We start from the raw sequence: 18,728 nt of genomic DNA, 5'->3' as shown, positions 1-18,728 counted from the left end.
GTTTCCCTCCCTCTGTAGGAGGGAGGTAAATTTTCTTCCCACAAAGAGAAGGCAAAACCCCCCGGGAAAGGTCAGAGGAGGAGCTGACAGACCTCCTCAGTTGCAGAGACGTTTGTGTCTGCGTCTCTATTTCTATATCCCTGTCTCCCGGGAGGTGCAACTAGCCCCCCCAAATGATAGCGAGAAACTTGCGTCGACTCTGTCTCGATCTCGGGTTTTGTGTACCAGTGCCTCTCTCTGGCTCTATTTCTCTGTCCCCGCGGGGGGCGGGGGAAGAGGAGGGGGGAGGGTGTCTCCGCGTCCCCGTCCCACCCCCTACCACCACCACCTCTATAACTCGCTCGCGCTCTCTCCGTGACTCACTCGGACTCGGGGCGGTGCCGGGACTGAGCCGGTTCCTCTCTGACTTTCCGAGCCGGGCGCCTTAGTTCCTGCAGCCCCCAGGACCCGACACTCAGAGCCGGCCCCAGAGAGGCTGCGGAGCCAAAGCGGGAACCCGAGCCGGGTGAGTCCCGAGCCCGGAGCCCGGAGCCCCTAGGCTGGGGCCCGGCGCGCGGCCGCAATGGCTCAGCGGAGTCGCGACAGTGGCTATTGGGCAATCTAGACACCATGGGGGACTTTGTGGTGGCAGAGGTGGGGGTGGGGGAGAAGTACCGGGTCTAGAGTATGAGGGGGCGTTTACCTAGGTTTCTGAGGACCTGATGAGCTTCCTGCAGTCACCCCCCCCCCAATCTCGCAGTCTGCAGATGTTGATTCTTTGTCCGGATTCCAACATCTGGTGGGGAGGTAGCACAGCGGGGTACAAGACTGAGATGGGGGGACTCGGAGGGGGTTAGGAGATTCGAGGTCAGCCCCCCACCTGCAAGCAGCCGAACCTCTCTGTATGGAACTAGGGTCGAATGGGAGAGGGTATCGGGAAATTCTACAGAGATGAAAAGCAGACTAGGGTCTGTCTGTGCTCCCTACCCCCCAGCCCTCTTTTCTAAGTCCCTGGAGGTTGGGGGGGCCACTGTAGAGCCGTGGGGGACATCTCTCAAGGCCTCACCAGCATGGGTGTCTGTCTACACGGCGCTAGTAGGAAGCTGCAAGCCAGGGAGTGGGGCAAGGGGCAAGAGAGAAGCTGGAATTTAATTCCCATGCTCCCTATCCCCATCCTCCTCCCCTAGCGAAATTAAAGCCAAAAAAACCTAGTCCCGTCCTCGATAGCAATGAGTGACAGTGGGTTTCTGTTCTGAACTATCTAGGAGTGGAAGCCTGGCCATTTGTTACTTGTGTCTGTTCCTCTGGGTCAAAGGTGAGAAATCCAAAAAGACCCGGGAGCTGAGAGCTGGGATCACTCACTCGGTACTGGGAGGGGGTGCTGCGTCTAAGATTTGGGTCAGCTCAAGCTTAGTTCAGCTCGGGTGGGTGGAAGGGGGCGCTGTTCTCCATATCTACTGAATCTTTAATTAATGGGTTGATACTGCTGCAGAAGGAACTGAAGTTAGACATTAGAAAGAACTTGTAGACAATAAAGTAAAGCCGGACGACCAAACGAGACAGAGTATGCTTTGTAGTTAATGATATTGATGGAGATGTGGGAGCTTCTAAGATCACAGAATTATAAATTTAGAACTGAAAAGGACCTTGAAAGGCATCTAGCCCAGCCTTCATATTCTGCAAGTGAGGAAACTGAGCTCCAAAGCCCCATGGATTGTAAGTGACAAGGGAAGGATTTGAATTCAAGTCTTTTGAATCCTAAACCAGTTCTCTTTTCACTCCATTTCTCATTTCCTGTCTCTAGTTTCTTGGGTCCTCATTCTTCAGGACTTGATAATTCTATATTGCTTGTAGATAGTTTGCATGCTGAACAGAGATGCACCTGGATTGGGGAGACCCCCATCCTGAAAAGAAATACATCCTGACATTCTTCCAATTTTCTCCACCAGTTCTACAATCTCTCAGTACCTCCCTCCCAGTCCTCCAATAGCAGCCTTCCTCTCAAAATCACTCTCCCTTTGAGGCCTGTTCCACAAAGCCACCTGTCATCCTCTGGAACCTGGTTTCCTCTCCCTGACCCTCCTCAGAGAGAGGAGGCTGAGGGATGACTGACTTCCATTTTTCTCCGGAGGAGAAAGACCAGCCCTCTGTATCCACTGAGGGTTGCAGCTGAACTAGAAGCAGCCAGAGGGATGGATGTGAGTCAAAGTTTGCTGACAGTGGGGAGATGGGATGTAGGAGCCACTGATGGATGCTTTATGTTAGCTCAGCCCCGGAGGCCTTTAAAGGGAGAGCACCCTTTTGTCTAGGTGTCTAAAACCTAAACTAATGGGGGTGGGAGCTGGGGAAAGGGGCAAATACTTGGGAGAGGTTTTGAAGGTGAAGCTGGATTCTTCTCCTTGCAGATTCAGAAAGCAAGTTTGAGTTCTCCCCCTGGGGGTAACTTTGGCTGCTGAGTCACTGACAGCCCCAGGCAGAGCTGGAGAACTGGAGGAAGGGGCTTCATTAAGGGTTAGCTTTCCCATTTTGATTAGAGCTTAGCTTTCCACCTCAAAATTTCTTCCCACCTCTGATTCTTTAGGCCTCTTTCTCAGTTTCTATTAGAAACTCCATCTCTCCCATTAGAGAGAACAGATTGGAATTTGGTAGTAAACTGTTGGTGACAATGAGAAGAATGTGGTTTTTGTTCATTTGTCTAATGACTCCAGAAATAACTTTTAATTCACCTCCCTGTCTTTGAATGTGGCCCTTTCTAACATAGAGAAAGAAGCTTTTTCCTATTTGGTGATGACAAATTAAATACAAAACAATCTCATTTAATACATTCATATATCTATTTTCTTAACTTTATGACCAGAAGTTCTGTCAGTTTCTTACAGTAAGACAATTTCAATTTTACTTTGAGGAAGTGGAGACCTTTATAAGTCATATACCTCATATGGCATGAAGGGAACTCTAGAGTCACAAAGGTGAACACAAGCTTTGGTAGATTTTACTAAACTGAAAAGAATTCTTCAAGTACTACTCTAGTGATATATTGTCTACTGTTTAAAGCTACCTTAAATTCATCATGTAGATTTATAAATCTACCATATAGATTTTATTTTATTATATTTTTGGCTCCAGCAGCTCTCTTATCTGTTCATCTGGAGAGGATGGAGAAACAGTTCTGGATTATGAACTCATAGCTTCTTGAAGATTAAGAGAAGAGATCCAGAGTGTCAGGAGCTTAGAGAATCTGGAAATGATGTTCCTAATCCAGAAAGAGTTTTCCAGAATTCTAGATCCTATAATCCGATAGTGGTATATTCGAGAACACCTACTCTTCTGAGACTAAAAACTCTGTTTTTCCCATAAAGGTGGTAGAAATATCAAGACGGGGTCTCTTAACCTTTTATGTGTCATGAGCATAAAATAAAACCATATAGAATATAGAATAGAATATAGAATAACCAAATATAGAATAACCAAAAAACTCAATTATATTGAAATCATTCTTTAAAAAATATTTTAAGTTTACAGATTAGTATCTGCTTTAGCACAAGGGATGTTGGGCTAAAGAATGCTCCATTGTAGAACTCTTTCATTTATTGCCCTCTTCCCTATTTACAGAGGGTAGGTTGGGCTGCTTTTTATAGTTAGGGGTTGGGACAGAACCTTTTAGGATTGGTGTCACATGCCAAGACAATCATTAATATATGGTCATGGATGGAACAGACCCAAAGTTCTGTCTGGTCCTGTCTTGAAAAGAAGGCTTTAAGGAACGCAATTTCTGCTGGTTAAGAATTAAAATGAGACTTTGGAGGAGAGTCACGGGGGTTCAATCTTTAGCTCTTGGTTTCCTGATGTACACTTCCATCCCTTGACTTAGGGGCTTCTTAGAGTAAATCTTTGCTTGTCCAAAAACCCATACAGACTTCTCTTTTCTCACTGATCTCAATGCAGATAGAGAGGAACATGGAACATCATCCTTTCACTGTCTCTCCATATTTCCTTCTCTTTTTTTAGTAATAGTGTTAAATAATGCTTTAAATGCATTTATTTCATTTGATTCTCACAACAAGCCACTGGGTAGGTGCCATTATTGTCCCCACTTTACAGATGAGAAAACTAAAACCAAACAATATTAAGTGATTTGCCCAAGGTCACATTGCTAATATATGTCTGAGGCAGGATTTGAACTCAAGTATTCCTGCCTCTGTCCTAGCATTCTATTCACTATACCACCTACCTGGTTCCATATTTCTCTTCTTTACTTCTCTTTCCTTTTCCTTCCTCCTCTTTCCCTTCCTTCCTTCTTTCCTCCCTCCCTTCCTTCTTTCCTTTCTTTCTCTCTCTCCCCCTCCAGTTTCTCAATCACACCTTTGCCTGCCCCTCCCGTTGATTCCCAACTTTAGGGCTACAACCAGTGACTAAGCCGATAGAAAGCTTTTCGTTGCAAACTGCCAAAATAATAATACTAATAATTGCTAAATTACAGCCAGAACTCTATTAAATATAACTCCTCACATTAGTCTCCTATTTGTCTATGAATCTCCTTAATGATGGTGAGAGCAGGCATGTAGTCATAAAGCTCAGTGTTTCAGTAATTAGCCCACTATTGTCTTCCCTCATCATAGCTTCATTGGGGAGCCTTCATCCCTTCTCTGTTTGGACTCTGCTAATTATCCCCATTGGTAGCTCTGGCCTGGATCTCTGGAAGAAGTGAAAAAGAGCAAACACAACCCCCCAAAACCCTGAATTTTAATTACACTGGGTTCTCCTAATGAATTCACAAGCCAAATGGACCATTTTATTAATGAGCTGAATCTGAGATTCTCAGAATAAGACAACTCTACCCTCCCCCATCCTTAACCTTGCTCTTCCAAACACTACTGCTCCCTTCATACAGGGACACACACAAAGCATACACACACACATATGTACATACTCTCTTGCTTTTCTGAGGCGATCAGGGTTGGCCCATTCTAGAGGACCTTTGGCTAATTACCTGATGGTCTGTGAGCTGCTTTTCAACCTCTTCGATTTCCCAGAGGAGGGAGGGAGCTGAAAGTGGACCTTCCCCATGGGAAGACTTCAGGGCTTGGGGCATGGAAGTAATCCACCCTGGAAAGAAAGCTTCAGGGATTTAATTTCTCTTCTCTTATCTTCTCTTGCTCCTGGCCTTTAATTCTTGGCTCATCTCTGTCTCTTGGAGTGGTAGAAGGGCACAACTATACAGTATTGGTCCAAGTATCTTCTCACTGTGAACCTGAACTGTCCTCTGAAAACATCCAAGATCTCTCTCTCTCATTGTATTTCTGTCAATATCTATATTTCTCTATCTGTGGGCCTCTGCTTTTTATGTATCTACCTTTCTGCGTCTCTTAACTCTGAGTTTACATATATTTCTCTGTGTCTCTTGTCACTCTATCTTTGTCACTCTGTGCCTTTCAGCTCGGTGTCTCCAATGCTGGAGAGTTCTGGTCCTTAGGTCACTGTCTATATCTAACCTCTGTCTTTGTGTTGACTTCTGTCTCTGAGTATCTCTATCTGTTTGTGAGCACTTCTCTTCAGAGGTAGCATTAACTCTCTCATGTTTGAGTGGGGTCTGTCTCTAAGATTCTCCCAGAAGCCTCACTCAAACCCTGACGTCAAGCCCACCCAACCTCATAAAGCAAGAAAAGGAGCCTTCCTTTGCTTCCTCTCTCTGGTTTATCTTTTCAATTATAATCTGTTAGCAAGAATGCCTATTACTGTAACAAAATAGATTTTTCCTGACATGGAAGCCAGTTTAAAAAGGGTAACAATAGCAAGCGATAAGAGGAATGATGAAATTTAAGGGCAAGAATGGAGGGGATCTGTGCCCAGTCTTTGGGGAAATGAGGTGTCAATATGAGAGATAAGGCTTTGCCTGCTAATTAATAACCTGCTGTAATTTCAGAAAAAGGGGAAAGGCCTTAGACAGTGCCATAAGAGAGCCTTTAGCCTGGCCATGGAGGGATTGTTGTGAATGGCAACAAGATGTTGGCCTGTTAGCCTTTGGAGGAATTAGCGCCTTTTCAGGTGAACATCTGGGAAACAAAGGGTCGGGCAGATTCTGTTCAGGGTCCTGGGGAAGGAACCTTCTCTACCAGTTGCAGATCTAGGGACAGAGCCCAAAATAGTGACACTGATAGAATCATAAAATCAGAGTCCCTGAGCAGACTAACAACAGCAGGATCCACAGGGATCACAGAGCTAAGGACAAACAATCACAGAGATATCTGTCCTATGTCTAGGTTTCTGGCTAAGTCTGGATGTTCTTCCTCCATTCCTCTCACTTTGACATATGAGAAAATTGTGTCCCATAGAGGTAAGCGCTAATGGCACAACTGGGGCTGGAAGTCAGGTCTCCTGATTCCTAGGTGAGAACTCTTTGGTCTACCTTTTTGTACCCTGAAGCAAGGACTTTCAGAGCTAAGAGGAAGCTTAGAGGTCATGAATCCATTCCAACCTGTAGAATTTCTGAAGTTCAAGCTTTTCAGATTTCCTTTCCCAACCACTTCCGGCTCAGGAAAGTGAAAGTTTCCCCAAAGGTTTTGCATTGTACCACGAAAGAGCATAGATTTAGGACTAGAAGAGATCTTCAGGTCTTCTCAAATCCAGCTTGTTCTTTTTTTGATGAGGAAATTGAGACCAGATTAAATTATTTCCTTGCAGTCATATGTGTAGTAAATAGCACTGAAAGGATTCAAATCAGTCACCTGACTTCAAATACAAAATCTATTAATTATTGTCTCTTGCAATCCTTCAATAGTCAGGAGAATTCCTGGTAGTTGTGTGAAAAACTGTGTGTGTGTGAGAGAGACAAAGAGAGACAGAGACAGAGAGAAAGAAGAGGAGGAATAGAGGAGAGAGAGAAACTTATCCCATATCTCCACAGTGGAGAATTGTAGCACTCTTTCTTGCTTGTGTCTTATAGATAGTTATGGATACTAATGGGTTAACTGTAGCAGGTCCATTGGTGGGTGGCGTTACACGTCAGGAGGGCCTGTCGGTAGCACTCAGTATACCCGATAGCCTCATTTTGAGCTATCAGTCACCCCAATCCTCTTGTGACTTGGGGCAATAGTGAGAAGGCTGGCTAGATTTCAGTTCTGATGCTTTGAATGGAACTGAATCCATCACCCTGTTCTCTCACATTGAGCTGAGCTAAACAACCCTGCCTGTGGCCGAGATTTGTGAGCTTCACTCTTTTTCCCTGAAGTTCTCCCCAAAGAAGCACCTTCTGGTTGGCATAAAACCAACATGCAATTTGGGGGTTATCATCCCTAATATACAAATCCCACTTGCTTTGAGTCACAGCCTGAAAGCAGCAGCCTGGATTCATGTGTTTCAGAGACCATTCAAAATAGCAACTACCCAGATCAATTAATCTGGATTCAGGTTTTTGTCAGCCTGAACATTTAAATGCACTCTACCGTTCTATAGATTCCCTGCCCCCACCCCATTCATATTAAAATTCAAATTATTACCAGAGAAAAGAAGGCATGATCCAAGGGAAATGAAGCCCTAGAAATACCTTGTGTTTTAAGGTGACTCATATTCTTAGGGATTATATCCAGAACAACTGTAACAGGGAACAGATGTGAAGTATCTAGAAACGCCCCACTACTTAAAATAAGGACATCTTTTTAGCTGATTTTTGCCTTGAATTGTTGTTGGATGTGTTTTGGCTTGCAAAGCCCAAGTGTGGGTTTTAAAAGGGACCAGAAAATCAGTTTTCCAGGCTGCTGGACTATTCTTTGGGGAGAGGCCAGTCCCAGTTCCTTTGGGGATCTATCTGCCCCAATGTAGCCCTCCCCAGACAATCACCCCACTTCCCTATCCCTGAATTTGTGGCACATGTTTTGTTATTTTATTATTTCCCTCACATAATGACTTAGGGTTGTGTAATAGCTGTGTTATGATTGTCTCGGTGCTCTCAATCATAACAACACCATATGTACAAACCTACCTTTGCTACTCTCTTCTGAGTCATCCAATGGGCTTTGCAGATTGAAGGGCCTTTGCTAACCCCAGACACTCCAGGGGAGGAAGTTTAGGGCTGAGAAGGACTCATTTTAGGTTTATGGTGTCAGATTATTTAACTTGCTCCCATGGAGTCTTAGCGTTCATTTATTGTCTCAGGTTTATAGAATCATTGAATATTAAAGCTGAAAGGGACCATAACAATGATCTACTAAAAATATGAGGAAATGGAGAGCCATTGCAAGTGTAGCTGTTTGCTAGAGTTTGAACAAGAAACAAAGGCTCTTTGATAAAGCCTTAATGCTGCGCAGAGGTTCGCAGGGGAAAAAAAAATATTCATTTTCCTCCTGTTCTGGGTCTCCTCTAGCCTTTCTGTCCAGAGTCAGTACCTACCCCAGGTGTGCTGGGAATGCCCTTGGTTTGGTTGTTGGGGTAATATGGGTGGTTTGGTCATTATTGTCTCTAGGATGTAACCTCCATTCTTTACCTTGCAAGCCCTCTCCTTGGGCAGCAGTGGGGGGTTGGGGAGAGGGACTTCTTCCTGAGGTGTGATGGGAGGAAGAAGGGAGGAAGGGAGGGATTCATCTGGCTTGATTTCATGGGTCAGCAGTAACTCTCGGGTGCTGTCTGAGGTCACCTGCCATAACATCTAAATGAGGTTTTCCGGTAAGACTCTCAATTATCCCCATGAATGGAAACAAGTCACAATAGTATAATCTCAAATAGCAGATAATCCCTACTACTATCACAAAAGGGGGGGGGGGAGTCTATCCTTTTATTTTATAATAAATGCCACATTCTGAAGTAGCACATTTCAACTCAACAGCATTAAATCTCTCACCTGATCAGCACTTAGTTAGGTGCTGTGGGTGACAAAATATAGAATTCAGTTCAGTCTTCACTGAGTGTTCATGTTGTTTAGCTATTAATCAATTTATTTTTCATACTTTGAGAACATAACAGTCACTAGGGAGAGGAGGCAGCCTAGATGTATGTATACCGGGTGATAAGGGCAACCTCATTTGGGGCAAAACCATTTCTGCAGATAATCCACATGATGGAAAATTGAGAGTTGGCTGAAAAACCATTTTTTTCCCTTTGACCTGGCAGCTTTCTCATGACCACTCTCTTCTTTTCTCCTTTCTTTGTCCCCATGTGTGGTCCCTCCCTGCTTCTCCTGCCAACGCCTCTCCCCTTTCCCCCTGGCCCCCTTGCCCCCTTGGCCATCTCCTTCCCCCGATTCTGTCTGTCTCTGTCTCCCCCGCCTGCCCTGTCCCTGCTGGTAGGCGCCTCCGTCAGCCTCCTTGCTGTGGTAGTTATTGTGTGTGGCGTGGCTTTGGTGGCAGTATTTTTCTTTCTCTTTTGGAAGCTGTGTTGGATGCCCTGGAGGAACAAGGAGGCCTCCAGCCCCTCTTCTACTAACCCTAACTTGGCGGCCCCCCAGAGTCCCAGCCCCAGTCTCAGAGATACGATGGCCGACAAGGTGAAGGACCCCAACGCCCTTGGCTTCCTGGAGGCGGCGGTGAAGATCAGCCACACGTCGCCGGATATCCCGGCAGAAGTGCAGATGTCGGTTAAGGAGCACATCATGCGTCACACAAGGCTGCAGCGGCAGACCACAGAGCCGGCCTCATCCATCAGGTAAGGAGTCTACCCTCCTGCCTCCTTCAAACACAGACCTCCTCTTCCCCTCATCTCACCCTTTGAGAAGGTGCAGAGAAAGGGAAAGGGGAATGGGAAGGAGCTTTTATTAAGTGCCTACTATGTGCCAGACCCTGTGCTATGCACTTTACAAATATCTCATTTGAAGATGAGACAAAGTAGTTCTCCTTAACTACATAAAAATATAAAGTTTTGAAAATGCCTTGGGAATATTTAAAGACCACCAGCATGTTAGCTAAGAGGGCAATATTGTGATTATTGAAGCAGTTCATCAATGAGGGCTGTTGGGAAGTGATGAGGGATGTCTCATCATTGTGTATACCTGAGAGTTCTTTCTCTCAAGCTTTGGTCTCATCCTACCTTCTCTTACCCTTGTATCTTTGGCTTGGAATACCAGAGAACCAGCATGGATCCCATTTCTGCCTGTTGAAAACCTACTTTTTCAGGGACCAACACAGGTTCTACCTCCTGAATGAAGCTTTCCTTTTTCCCGAACTGAAAGGGATCTCTCTTCTTCTTCCCATCTCTCCTAACCTTTTGCTTTACCTCTTTTCTTTCCTTACCATATCATTACCTGGATTGGCCCCTCCCATAGGTTGTGCAGGTTCATTACCACTCAGCTAGAGTATTTTAATATTCTCCTAATGGGTCTTCCCATCTCCCTGTCATGTGCTCCCTCCTCCAAGCTCCAAGTCATCCTTCATTTCATTGATCTTCCTTCTTCATAGATCCGGTGTTGTTACTGTGCACAAAAACCCCACCCCAAATCCCAAAACTTCACCATTAAGTTCAAGGCATCCACAATCTATGAGCTCCCTACTTTTCCAGAGTTATCCAATACTATTCATCTCTGCATATTCATTCTGTTGTTTGATTGTGTCTCATTCTACATGACAAGGACAAAGTCCCTGGAAAAGACACTGGACTGGTTTGCCATTTCCTTCTCCAGTCCGTTCTCATTTTACAGATGAGGAACTGAGACAAATAGGGGTTTTCTCAAGGTCACACAGCTAACTAGTGTCCGAGGCCCAATTCTCCATCCACAGCACCTCCTGGATGCCTCCTGTATCTCCAACTTGGGTTACTTCTCTTATACTGCCCACTCCTGTGCTTTCTCCTGCCAAACCTTTACCCCAGCTGTTCCCCATGCCTGAAATGCCTTCTCTACTCCTCAGACCCTCCACCACCCTGTTTGCCTTCTCATACAATGTTTAAGATCCAAATCAAATACCAACTCTTCCATGAAAAAGGCATTTCTATAGGACTTTGGGATCCATTTTCTCATAATGCTGCTGACCTAGGTTGTACACTCATTATTATTTCCATATTTCCAATGAAGACAGAGGAATTTTTAAGAGTCAAGCAGATTGCAAATGGCCTGTTTCCAAGTACTCTATTGACTCTGACACACAATTTTCCCAATTCTGCTCAGTATAGGAACAGAAATTGTAGGAGCAAAAAACCTTTTACATTTATGCAGCTTTGCACCATTACTATTGGCAAAAGTAACAGTAAGTAATTGTAAGTGCATTTATATTGCACTTGAATGTTTAATAAATGCTTTCTAGATATTTATTTAAATTTCATTTATTATATCATCTTATCATTATATCATCATTACATCATATTTTTGGTCCTTACTGCTATTATCCTATTTCACATATAAGGAAACTGAGGTTCAGAGAGGTTATGTGAACTTACCTAAGATCACATAGACTGTAAAGTATTTGAGTTAGGCTTTAAATTTAATTTTCCTGATTATTTCAAGTCCAACACTCCAACCATTCTGCTATCCTAGATGCTTGATTTATTTATGTAGAGGCCACATCTCCTTTCTGTTCTGTAAGCCCCATGAAGACAGTGATCATGTTCTGTTTAAATTTTGTATCTCCCCTAGCACCTGTCAGTGAATGAATAATATATGCTCATTGATTTAAAATGTGTTGATTTTGAATCCTTAAAGGCAAAAAAATGTCATTTTTTTGTTGTTGTTGTTGAGGCAATTGGGGTTAAGTGACTTGCTTAGGGTCACACAGCCAGGAAGTGTTAAGTGTCTGAGACCAGATTTGAACTCAGATCCTCCTGATTTCAGGGCTGATGCTCTATCCACTGCACCAACCAGTGGCCCCAAGAATTGTCATTTTTCAACTCTGAATTTCCTGTATCTAATTCAGAGCTTGCACATAGTAGGTACTTAAAGGTTTGTTGACTGCAGCCCTGACCTCTCTTTCCCCTTCCCTGCCCACTCCCAGGCACACCTCCTTTAAGCGCCACCTGCCCCGGCAGATGCACGTCTCCAGTGTGGATTATGGCAATGACCCCCCACCTGCAGCCGAGCAGCCTACCAGCATCGGCCGCATCAAGCCCGAGCTGTACAAACAAAAGTCCGTCGATGATGAGGAGGGCAAGAACGAGGCTGCCAAGACTTGCGGGAAGATCAACTTCAGCCTGAAGTACGACTACGAGAACGAGACTCTGGTGGTCCGGATCCTGAAGGCCTTTGACCTCCCTGCCAAGGACTTCTGTGGCAGCTCAGACCCCTACGTCAAGATCTACCTCCTGCCCGACCGCAAGTGCAAGCTGCAGACCCGCGTCCATCGCAAGACCCTGAATCCCACCTTTGACGAGAATTTCCACTTCCCTGTTCCTTACGAGGAGCTGGCTGACCGGAAGCTCCATCTCAGCGTCTTCGACTTCGACCGCTTTTCCCGCCACGATATGATCGGGGAGGTTATCTTGGACAACCTCTTTGAGGCTTCTGACCTGTCCCGAGAGACCTCTATCTGGAAGGACATTCAGTACGCCACCAGCGTGAGTACCTCTTTCTATTGTCTGCAGTTTCTTGGGGTAGGGCTGACAGCTCTTGGAAGGCAGTAGGCTGTTTTCTGATGGTCTGTTGGATAACCTCCAAAATAGGGAGGGAGAAGCAAGGGACATTGGACACTCTTCCCATGGGTGCCATCTGAACCTGTTCCAAGTTGTAGAAATCAAAACAGAGCCAAAAGGTTGGAGCATAGAAAGAGAATTTTAATTTATATCAGTGCCTTTGTTCCTGCCTCATTTCATATTTTGAGATTTCTTTTTACCCACCGTGCCTTGATTTCCCATCTTAGAACTGGGATGTATAATTCATGCACCCACGAGACAAGAGTCTACCAGATAACAATACACAGAGATCACATGGCCTTTTTTTTTTTTTTAATGCCAGGAAAATGATTAAGAACAGTCATGGGGGCAGTTAGTTGATGTAGTAGATATTGCACCAGCCCTGAAGTCAAGAGGACCTGAGTTCAAATTTGACCTCAGATACTTAACACTTCCTGGCTGTGTGACCCTGAGCAAGTCACTTAACCCCAATTGCTTCAGCAGCAAAAAAAAAGAAAAAAAAGTTATGGCTTTTGTTCTTGGTGAGCTCTAAGGTTTAATAGGAAATGGAAATTCATGGAAACAGGGGGAAGTTAGGAGAACTGTCGGGAGCTGTACACATATGTCGGGAGCTAAAGTGATTCCAATGAATTGAGATTATTCAGAGGAGGCTTTCTGGCACCCAGTCTCAAACGGGGTTTTGAAGATAGGGAAGGACATTATTGACAAAAAGATGGGAAGCGAGTTTCAAGTGGGAGATTTTTAGTCCAAAGAGCCACAGACCTGACGCTTTAGTCCTGATCCCTATGACCCTCAACTACCTACTTTTCCCAGATATGGTCAGTCCTATACAATGGTGGTAGACTCTTCCAAGTGGCAGAGAACTGTTCCTGAGTGTCTCTGGCGTGGTATACATTATGTCTTCAGAGTCCCTTGGTGCAGGTCAGCTGGTGTATTCAGGTAGACAGTGAGTGAAATACGGTTAACTTTGGTATTGTTGCACCTTCCTGATGTTTAGTGCTAAGTCTCGTGCAGAACCTGGCTGTGCTGGCTGGGTGAGCATCTCCAGTCACTTAGCTTGTCATAGGGTTCCTTTAGCGGTTACCGGCTTTCCTTTTCCCAGAGTCCCTCTGACATTCTCTCCACCTTTAATTCTTCCTCTTCATAGAAGATAATCAATAAATGGAAGCTAAATTGAACTGCTAAAGTATAGTTGATAAAGATCCCAGAGGATTGTAAGCTTCTTGAGGGCAGGAATTCTTACATTGTTATCCTAATATCCCCAGTACAAAGCAAAGGACCTGCTGTGTAGTTAATGCCTAATAAATACTTATTGATTGATTAATTGGGAATCATCCTAACCTGTAGGGAAAGGTTGGTAAGAGATAGACATAGACACATAGAGAAAGGGACAAAACAAGAAAAAAACCAATAAATTTCTTGATGGCCCCTGCTTCTACCCTTGAGAGGCAACAATGGGGCAGCATCAATCTATTACATGAACACACACACACACATACAACTTCCAGAGCTGATGGTGGCTCCAGCTGCCAATCATGGAGGGAGGAATGCTTGGAGTTGTCCATTTGTTTTCCCAAAGACCTATGGCTCTCTCCACCCCCAGGGCTCCTGGCTAGCCATATGTGGCTTCCTAACACTTCTGCTCCTTCTGCCTTCCCAACATTACCTCCCCTACAGCACAGGCAGCAAGGCAAGGAAGGCAAGGAGGAAGGAACGGCAAATCAGAGTCGGCCCAGAGCCCAGGAGCTCTTGTCTATAAATCACTTAGAAGTTTACATCTGTTTCTGCTCTTGCTTCTCAGTCTCCCAAGGGACAGAATCCATTATGGTGACTTGTATACATCCTGGGGAGAAAGTCTATCCCCACCCTCTACTTATACAGTCTGCAGGGGAATTCCCAGGGGACAGTAATCAAGAAAAGGCAACAGGCATCTGCCCCAGCACAGGGGCAGAAGGGCAGGATGACGTGTCACTTGTGCTCCAAGCAATATTGTCTGTCCTCTTTCTGCTTCCATGTCAGGGAGAAGATTTGGGAGAGGAAAGAGGATTTCAGTCAGTCCTGCAGTAGAAACAGAACTAAATTTAGAGGTCCCTTAGATCCCTGCTCTGTTACACTGGCTGGGTGATCTTGAGTAAAAGTCACTAGCATTTTAAGTCTCTGTTTCTTCATCTGCAAAATTGTTCAGTAATTTCAGTTATGTTTGACTCTTTGTGACCTCATTTAGGATTTTCTTGGCAAAGATACTAGAAAAAATTGCCATTTACTTCTCTAGCTCATTTTACAGATAAGGAAATTGAGGCAAATAGGGTTAAGTGACTTGCTTAAGGTCACACAGGTAATAAGGGTCTGAGACCAGATTTTAAGTCCAGACCTACCTGAAAAATGACAGGATTTGAATACGTGATCCCTTCCAGTATCAATGTTCTGTGATTCTGACTTCAAAGACAAGTAGGGCTGATCTTGACCTAATGGCCTAGCCACATTGCCAGAAAGTCAGGCCCACATGTGAAGAAGCTTTGATATTTTGGAACTTAAGCTTTCAAGGACCCAGGGATATTGCCTCACCCTGATGAAACATTGGAAGTGTAGGATCATCAGCTTTAAGATGAGATGGACCTGAGAGGTCATGTGGTCCAGCCTCCTCTTTTTACAAATGAAGTCTCGGGCTTAGGGAGTTTAAGGGGACTTGCCCTAAGTCACGAAAGAGCCAGAATCCAAGCCTGTGGCTCCCACCTTCAGAACCCTGTATCCATAAGGCTGGACGGAAAGTTAATGTCTAGTAAGTATTATGGGTGTTAGAGACTGATTGTTGTAAAATGGGGGGTAATAACAACACCTACCTCCCAGAGTTGTGAAGATCAGATGAGAACATAATTATCTTAGAACAGTACTTGGCACATAGTAGGCACTCTATAAATATTAGCTATCATCATCATCATCATCATTATCATTACTTTTTAATTTTAACTCCCCTAAGGAGTCTGTAGATAGATTTTAGTGAATCTGTGAACTCTGATGGGAAGACAATTAAATCTTTTATTCACTAACCTTTGGTTTCCTTTGTAATCCTATATATTTTATGAATTTTAAAACATTATTTTAAGACAGGGTTCACCAGACAGCCATAGATTTAGAATCCCTACTTTGAAGGAATGACTCTATTTCACACAGGTCTCAGGGTCTCCTCTGGGCAGAATGATTCCCCAGATTTGCTCTGCTTCCCTGAATGCTGGCCAGTTTCATTATTCTCAAGTGAGCCTGGCAGAAGGTGGGTGCCTCTTCCAAGAACAGATCACACTGCCCGCCTTAAGATACATCCCCTGCCACTTTGGGGGGGAAAAGAGGGAGGAGAGCAGAGAGGGCAAGCAAGCTTTTTGGTTTGTGCTGACTCTTCGAAATCCCAGTTTTCCCCTGGCCTAGAAGGCCCAAGTCAGCCTGTCTATAGCATTGATGGAATACCCAAAGAACTGGAGTTGTTACTGAGGGGATGGATAGAGATGAGGGACTGGCCTGTGGTGTCTCTCCATTTCTCATTCTTCCTGCACGTGCGCTTGATTAATCCTCCTGAAGCATTGTTTTCATCATTTTACTTCCTGCTTAAAAAGTCTGCCTTGCACAGTGCTGTAAGCTTAGCCTATCCATCCAACCTTGTCTGGATGCTAACCCTTTGTCCACCCAGACTCATCCATTCCATCAAACTCACTCTGCTCATACCTACTTCCAGGCTTCATCTCATATTTCCCTCACCTGCAATGGTCTTCTTCCCCCATCTCTCCCATGAAGCCTTTCTATTGCTCCTTTCATCTCCCTTCACCCCCTTCTTTAGATGGATTGGGCCATATGATGAGCCCCTGCAACCGTCCTGAATGCAGTCTGAACCAGATTAAAATGTAATTAGGAAATATTTAATGAGTTAAATAAAATGTTGTTAATATGTGGTTTTCTAAATCAGTATGTGGCCTGCAGAGATCCTTCTGGACAATTTGGTGGCCCCTTTTCCATTGGACTTTGACATCACTGCTGTATATCACTCTTTTTTTGGAGCAAATAATCATATCCTGCCTGGTATAATATTCTATTAATTTACTTATGTCTTATTGCTCTAACAAAACTGGGACATTCCCAGGGGATCATGTCCTGCGTAGAATCTTATTTTCCCTGTTAGTGCCTCAAATGGTTCTATCTCCCTCTCTGTGTGTGTACGTGTCTTTCTTGCTCTCTGTCTCTGTCTCTCTCTGTTTCTCATTTCTCTCTCTTGCAGTCTCTCTCTCATATTCTCTCTCCATCACATTCTCTGATACTGAAACCAGTTCTATAGTTACCAAATCATATTACTTCTCACTCTGGAAAAGGTTCCATAGCAATAGCTTACATAGGATCCCACTTCCTAGTTTCTAAAGCATGTTCCTCACAACATATTTGTAAGGAATGAACTGCAAGTATAATTATCCCCATTTTCAGCTGAGAAAACAAATTTAGAAAGGTCCAGGGACTTGCAAAGACCCTCAGCCTAGTAAGTGTTAATGGGGTCAAGACTTGAACCTAGATCTTTGTATTTTAATTCCAACAGTCTTCCTTTTACTAATACTGCTACTTACAAAAATAATTCATTTATGTAACATTTTATAATTTGTGAAACATCTCTTTGAGGTAAATATTGCAGGTATGGTTATCCCCAATTTTGCAGATGAGGAAATCAATTGTCAGAAAACTTAAGAGCTTCATCCAAAGACCCACAGCTGATGGTCAGTAGCCAAATTGGGACTTGAAACCAGGTATACTATTCCTAAGTTCATTGCATTTGAATGAATCCATGGATGAATGCAGCATGATTTAGTGGGAATGCTGTGCATAAATACTAAAAACACTTGCATGGTAAGGAAAGGATCAGAATTGGAATCAATTCTATTGATTCAGAACCAGGGAAGGTTTCCTAAAGGAAATATTTCATAGCACTTGATACAATGAATATCGAACCAGATGTTGAAAGAGGATTGGAATATGGCTTGGTGAAAAGCAGAAGTTAGAATGGATAAGCTGTGTATGGAGAGTGGCAAGCAGGATGATATGGCTGGATGCAAATGCCATGTTAGAAAATGACAAAGTAATGAGGGGGGGGAAGGGTGACATAGGAATCATAGATTTCATGCTGGGGAAGACTTTCGGGACCATCTAGTATAACCCCATCAGTTTTGAAATGAGGAAAAAAATGAAGCTACTTACCCAAGACCATAGAGACATCATGTTGTAAAATTGAGATTTGGACACGTCCTCTGCCTTCAAATCCAATACTGTCCTGACTGTCTCACGCTGCTTTTGGGAATTGGAGGTGCTTTGGTATTTAGAAGCCTTGAAGACCAAGGAGAGCAGATTTGCTTTGGGATCAGATGTCTTCTTTGGATATTGCTTTTCACTCTTGCTGCAAGAGATTCAAACAGGTAAAGAAAGGGACAGGTGCCTACCGGTACCTGCAGCATTCACCTTAGTCTCAGACTATAAAGTTCAGGATTATAAAGTCATTCTCCCATTCATTTTCAGTGACTGGATGGTAAATAAAATGCACCCTGAGAAGTGGTTTTCAGTAGACATTTAGACAAAAATTTCAAAAACTGTTCCTTTAGACAACAAAGTAAACAGAGCCTCAAGGTACATGTACTCACCTTCACTCTCTCTCACCCCTCAAAAATTCAGAGCCTGTTTAATTAGAATTTTCACTCTACATTGGTTAGAGACAAGCAGACTGTTTTTTCTGCTTCAGCCTGTCAGTTCTCTTTTACCATACACTGAATCATAGAAACTCAGATTCTTAGGTGGTCATTACCTTTCTCCATGCTTTGAGGATACCCAAACAATTGTGGTCCTAAGCAGAAGACTCTTTCGCCTTCCCAGCTTGTGTTGCCTCTGTTTATCTTCAGGAAGGACCACCAATTATTTCTCACATTTCCCAGCTTCCTCTTACCTTCCTTCACATACTTATATTGACAAAAATAAGGGCTGTTCCTTACCTTTGCATTACCCCCCTACCCTGGCCCAGTCTTATTATTTCTATATAAAGCTGTAGATTTATCATTATAATGGAAAAGCCGTCATCTGGGTTTGCCAACATCTCTGTAATATTGTCGTTATTGCTGAGAAGGCCTTAGACCCTCGTATGTACTGCACGGCTAATCCTACTGTGGATTCTGTTCTGTGGCAGGGGATGAGAATTT

At 43.9% G+C, this 18,728-nt stretch overlaps 1 protein-coding gene across 7 annotated transcripts in view; it reads left to right on the top strand.

Moving 5' to 3' along the window:
* Nucleotides 1-361: 361 nt before the first annotated feature.
* Nucleotides 362-18,728, top strand: part of SYT6 (synaptotagmin 6) — a 66,809-nt gene continuing 48,442 nt past the window's right edge. For 3 of the 7 annotated variants that reach the window (XM_074263123.1, XM_074263119.1, XM_074263122.1), the window contains exons 1-3: nucleotides 1,443-2,177; nucleotides 9,341-9,612; nucleotides 11,886-12,444. In XM_074263123.1, coding sequence (XP_074119224.1) covers nucleotides 2,172-2,177; nucleotides 9,341-9,612; nucleotides 11,886-12,444 — 837 coding nt within the window. In that variant the 5' untranslated portion in view covers nucleotides 1,443-2,171. Of the gene's footprint in view, nucleotides 506-1,442; nucleotides 2,178-9,257; nucleotides 9,613-11,885; nucleotides 12,445-18,728 lie in introns of those variants that run through there. The other 4 variants (XM_074263120.1, XM_074263124.1, XM_074263121.1 and 1 more) reach the window with 3 other exon arrangements.

The sequence above is a fragment of the Sminthopsis crassicaudata genome, chromosome 4 (assembly GCF_048593235.1).
Source record: "Sminthopsis crassicaudata isolate SCR6 chromosome 4, ASM4859323v1, whole genome shotgun sequence".
NCBI classification, from domain to species: Eukaryota; Metazoa; Chordata; class Mammalia; order Dasyuromorphia; family Dasyuridae; genus Sminthopsis; species Sminthopsis crassicaudata.
Note: the sequence above shows the minus strand (reverse complement) of the source record. Positions and strands in the feature narration are given on the sequence as shown.